Here is a 6,000-nt window from a genome sequence, read left to right as displayed (position 1 = left end):
ATTTCTCGGAACTGCCTGGGGTTGTTTATGTTCCAAATGTGTTCGTTATTTCGGTTGAATATCCCACAATTCGTAAAAGTATTTTCATCTGTCCAAATTACATTTTCCAGGAAAACAGAAAATCAGCTATTTTTATTAGCCAATTACCAAATTGAAATCGCTTTTAAGGATCACCTGGATGCAATTTTTGAGACATGTGTATTTTGTAACATTTTAAACCGTTTTTTTTTGCAACGCCAAGCAACTGTATGACAGCAGTTGTTCATGTTGGAGGAAATTTGACGTGTAGATTTCCCCGGTTTTATGTTTATTTGCAAATTATTAGTTTTTATTGAAAAGGACGCAATATCTAACTTACCTCATACATACCTCATTTATGAAATTTTCTTTAGTTTCCTGGTATAGGTACATAAAATGATATTGAAATTACAGACATACTAAAATTCAGTATCTCATAATCTACAGTACCTCAACTCAATGTATTTGACTAGATTCTACGTTTAATATAATAAGATATACTGATTGAGATTTTTTTGATGACTAGTTTTCCATTATCAGAAAATCAAATGAAAAAAAAATTCTTAATATTATCAGAAAATTAAATGAAAAAACTATTCTTAATATTCTTCTGTTATGAATACATATTGTGGGAAGTAGTAATGAAAATTGTTCTGAAGAAGAATTTAAATAAATTATTATTAACAGACACTGTTGTTATATGTATTTCGTGAATTGTTGCTTTGAAACAGAATTGAATAACGTTTATTAAAGCAGTGCAGAAGCATTTTAGAAAGACATGAAATATTTAAAATAATGTCAACTGCATAAAAACTGAATGCCCGAAAATATATGAATTACGAAAACTAGAGTTACACTAGAAATATTACTCATCATTTCATTGAAATAATTACTCGAAAAACTTGAAAGAAAACAAGACTTACCGTGTATACCATCTTCGTAAGGATAAAATTCGTTTTTCACATCCTCGTGAATCCAGTCACAATGACTTGTTTTTAAAGGTGGTACTGGAAACTCTGGCGTATGATAAATTCAGAACACGCACTTTTTCCAAACACCAGAACTGCAATACTTCTCTAGAAGCGTGTTTGATCAATCGAACTAGCGTCTTAAGGAGTTGAATCACTTTGAGGTAGTTAGAAGGGAGTTTTAAAAAATCAGCAGTTAATAAATATTGTATTTGCAAAGTATCAGTCATATGACGATTTTTTTGAATCTAAAATAATTTGAATGATTAAATTAAGATTTCTAACAATATATTGAATTGTCCATCTTCCAAACAAATTAAAATATCGTTTCCGATAAGCTGCAACATGGAATATCTTTGGGGATTTTTGTTGAAAGTAGTTGTTCAAACTTTATTATTAATTGTTATTCCAATAATTTGTTTTGTGATGAATAATCAATTAGTAATTGACTCTATTGAAAATAAATGTTCAAAGAGTAATATTTCATGTTTATTTTGTGAATTATTTTGGTAGTGAGAAAAAAAACTTTTTTTCACGGTGAATTTTTTTTCACCGTGATATAAAGATCTGATATCTGATCTAAAGATATATGGTGTAGCTGATTAGCAATAATGACATTTAGTGTCACTTGAATAAAACGACATATTATTTGAAACATATTTATTAATAGGAACGCGCTACCACCACTATTTACAAAAAATTTACAGGTAGCACTTAATTATAAATACCAAGTATAATAAATTCATTTGGACAAAATTATTTACATATCAATGACGAATAGGCCATCAGAAACAACATCACTATAGAGGAAAGTAACAAATCAAAACAAATATGGTTACAAATGTCCATGTGAGATTTCATCTTGGTGAGTTCATTTTTTGAGTGGATATATAGATACAGTTTACTCTGAGTCGACATCAGTGATGTGTGCTGTCCTGAATCATAACAAAGTCTAACCATGTTCAGAACTAACTATGACATGAATTGGAATTGAATCGAATGAATTTCTATGTCGAAATAAGTGTTTTTTTCGAACGATTATGGATTTTCAATACATGATATTTCGTATTCTGAATTACAGTTATTCAAAAAATTTATTTCCCACACAAAAAATAAATATTTTGAGAAAGCTATTGAAACTGACAAGTTTCTGTTCCGAATCAACGAACGGGACATTTTCCAGCACCTGGAAACGTTATTCCTGTCTCCATTATCAAAGGAGGCAACATCAAACAACATTCTTTCGCTTCTTCATTCAACCAGCGTTACCTCTTTCAGTGTCCTTCATGAATATTGGGCAAAATCCATACAGACAGAAATAATTGGAAATAGGCAATGGAATCAATAGTGACGACTAGGAATTAGGTGGATTAATGTCGTAGTTTTAAGCCATGACCAGAATTAAATTTCTAGATCTTCAAATGATTAGAAAATCGGGAGCGACAGTTCTAGTCAGTTATAATATGAAGATGTCTTTTCTTCACATCGATGGATATGATACTGATGGTGAATTTTTATTATTTTATTCGAAATATGTATTGCAGATTGCATACAGATAGCATGAAATACGCCTTCTCATTATTAATGAATGTTTTCGAATATATTGAAATTGAGACTGAATCAAAACTTTGATTGTCATAAGTTCTAAAAGAAAACGGATTCTATATCCAACTAGAATGTGTCTACTTGATTCTTTGAGTCTATTGTTATGTTAGGTACCATGCACTGGAAAATGTCTACATTTCTTGGACCTGGACGCGAGATTACCCAGCCCAAGTATGAAGTAAGTCATATTCAGAGAACATATACAGAACAGTGTTTCAAAGACAGTTGAAAAAATACGTCACAAGATTTTCTCTGACAACCATTTGCATTTTTCAATCGAATGAAATGAAACCATGAACAGAGAATGTTCTTCATTAGTTAATATAACTAGAAAATCAGATCTGGCAGTACTATTGGTCATATATATACCAAGAGAATTTCAATTGTTGTGCTTCAAGATATCAGTGATCGCTTAATTTATTATCAAATGACGTACTAATTGGATTTGTAATCTCATTGGTTGCGTCATCTATCAATAACTGATATTATGTCAATAATTATTTGAGAACTTTATAAATTTTCAGTCTATATCATCCATGATGATACAAACTGATACATCATGGATGATACGAATTAGACTTTTAGCATGCCACAGAGTTTAAAACTCAGAATCTGCTTTGAATTCACAAATTTTCGTGCTTGGTTCTACCGTAAAATTCTCAATGCCCTAGAAATAATCGAAGAAATTGTTGAAAAATCGATAAATTGAATGGAATCCAGTAGATTAGTGAATGTCTTATCCCTACGTCAGTTTATAAGTAATACTTCTTTCGTCAGATAGATTTTGTAATGAAAGTCGTCCACAATCACAGTCATCGTCAATAAATACTACGCTTTTAGCTTCTTTTATCTAAGTGGTTTGGCTGAAACTCTTTCTCACGAACAGTCTAATGACGATGGACTACCTGGTGGCATGATGAATGGAGGACTGTGGGGATTCATTGATATTGTGCTACCCATTGAGGCCGGACCATGAGGGTAGAGATCCATATCGCTCATACTTTCAGATCCGGAGCATTTCTCACCAGCTTTCCCTTCCTGTTTTAACATCATTCGTCTCCATTTAGCTCTGGCGTTTTGAAACCAAACCTGTAACAAAAATTTATTTGAGTTTTCCTGAGAATTGCATCGGTGTTTGTTAATATTTTGAATTTCATTTATATTTATTTCATAAGGGAAGCTCGACATTAAAAGTAATGATCTTTCTAACTAGTGTCACAATGGTGAATATTTGCTAGATGCATGGATAAGGCTAATACATAGTTTGACCATGAAGTAAAACCTATGTCAGAGCTGAATAAACAATATTAATCACAATTTCCAGGTATGTTAATTATTCATGATGATAATTACAAATTTTTAATATGGCTTCTTTATTACCAATATGCTTTTCACTAGGTAGTAAGTAGCATTGCTAGTTGACACTACTTTACAATTCATTCAAATCATGGACATTAAATAATACAGAATACTAATTGGTAAACAGGTAGCCACCAGGTATACAAACCAGGTAAACTATTGTTACTAATAATTCGACTAATTCTAGTAATTTTTTCAACAAATGGATTTGACTGTGGTGGGACATAAGATTCTTGTTGGTCGTCCAGTAAAAAATGTGGTCGTTTAATAATTGCCAGAGATTCCAGGAGGTTCTATTTTTGTCCTTTACTTTCTGTATGTAGTACGTCGTAGTTCATGTCGAAGCCGTGGTTGTTTTTCAACAGATGGCAGTAAAAGGTTGCATTGATAATAATAATAAAAATGAATCTTTGTTTTCCGTTGATAGTTACATTTATGGGAATTGTCAAGTCTAATGCTAAAGGTTATTGAAAGTATAATAAAGGAAATAAAATATGAATATGAGAAAGGACAGTCTCATACATCAATTTTCAATTGAAGATTCGGAAAGCGATTAAAAACATTTCTCCAATTAAAATGTTTCGAGTCTTTCTTGAAATGTCTCAAGTTTTTATGTTGTTTTATACCTGTGAGTTTGTAGAAAAATTCGTGACCTTATGAAGCAAAATATGCAGTATTAACTTTCGCTAATGAAATATACATGGATTGTTCACTTCAAGTATAATAAACATTAATATCTTCATTTAATTCGAAGAAACGAACTATTTTCAAAAATATGAACAGCTATATTAAAAATGTTCTTATACAATTGTTATTAAACGTGACCTTTTTAGTGGTTGTCAAGAATATTAAAAGATGATGTTTACAAAGTAGCGTGTTAAAAACACTTTTAACACTAGTGTTGAAATTATTTTTAACACGACTTTTTTCGACCAAATAGCAATGAACGAAACATAATTATTCAATTTTCAAGGAAGTTTTATTATGAACAATAGATATAGAAACAATTAAATTCTGTTACAAATGTATTATGTACATTAAACACAAGCAAAAACTTTAAATAAAACGCGTGAGCTGTAAACAATACTGTTTGTTGATAACCAGGTAATTCGGCGTCACCTGACACGGCAACTTCACGGCAAATACGATAACATGAAAATAGTTAGCTGACAAGAGATGTCAAAATGTGTTTTTATAGAAATATTGAATTCATCTATTTTATTAAAATTGAGTTTTATTTAGTTCGTGAGATTGCTCAACTCGCTAGGCTAATTTGGCAAACTTTTTCACTCATAAAATAAAACCTTACCTTCAAACACTCATATCATAAATAGCTAGGTATTATACATGGAAGGGGTTAAATTCGATACACTTTGAAAATAGGTTTACATGAGTCCCTAAATGGAATTTGTACGAAAGTACGCAATACATATGTGTTTTTGACTAATAAAAACACACGATGCTAAGATAGAATTTGCCCAGAGACATACCATACCTGATCCTTGAATTAATTTGGGTATAGTAAATTGCCAGTAACTGTGCATTATTGTGAAAATCTCGAATATTTAAAAAAAAATCAGGGAATTCAATTTACTCATAAGTTTATAACAGTGGATTTTCCAACTCGAGAATTTATCTCCAAGAAATTCGACAGATTCTTCAGTGTTTGTCAAATTGTCTGATTTACTTTAAAATCTAGATTTTTGATTGCCTTCTGACGATTGTGGAAACGTACTACCTCTGTTTATCCGTATTGAAAGATGAAGAACGTTCACTGCAAAAAGTTCATATTTATTCTTCACATCACTACATTTAGCATTTAGTAAATTAGTTTCAGATGAGGACAACACCAATGAAAATTCATCTGCGTATGCAGTGATAACAACTTTTTAAAATGATATCAATCTGATTGATGTACAAAATAAACAATACTGGTTCCAACACGGACCCTTGTGGAACACCCATATCAACTTCCAGACATTCAGATTTTCATTGTATTTTGTATAAATAGAGTTTATTTCTATAGATACAAAATGTTTCCTGTCCGTCA

General features: G+C 31.1%; 1 protein-coding gene across 2 annotated transcripts in view; it reads right to left on the bottom strand.

Annotated features, from left to right (window-relative positions):
• Nucleotides 1–1,631: 1,631 nt before the first annotated feature.
• The window catches only part of LOC111517946 (protein apterous), a 279,607-nt gene continuing 275,238 nt past the window's right edge, over nt 1,632–6,000 (bottom strand). For both annotated transcript variants that reach the window (XM_074179019.1, XM_023174247.2), the window contains exon 5: nt 1,632–3,680. In XM_074179019.1, coding sequence (XP_074035120.1) covers nt 3,468–3,680 — 213 coding nt within the window. In that variant the 3' untranslated portion in view covers nt 1,632–3,467. The remainder of the gene's footprint in view (nt 3,681–6,000) is intronic.

Source organism: Leptinotarsa decemlineata, unplaced genomic scaffold (genome assembly GCF_025532065.1).
Source record: "Leptinotarsa decemlineata unplaced genomic scaffold, Ldec_3_MD MMD2_tig00004307_RagTag_RagTag, whole genome shotgun sequence".
In the NCBI taxonomy this organism is placed as follows: domain Eukaryota; kingdom Metazoa; phylum Arthropoda; class Insecta; order Coleoptera; family Chrysomelidae; genus Leptinotarsa; species Leptinotarsa decemlineata.
Note: the sequence above shows the minus strand (reverse complement) of the source record. Positions and strands in the feature narration are given on the sequence as shown.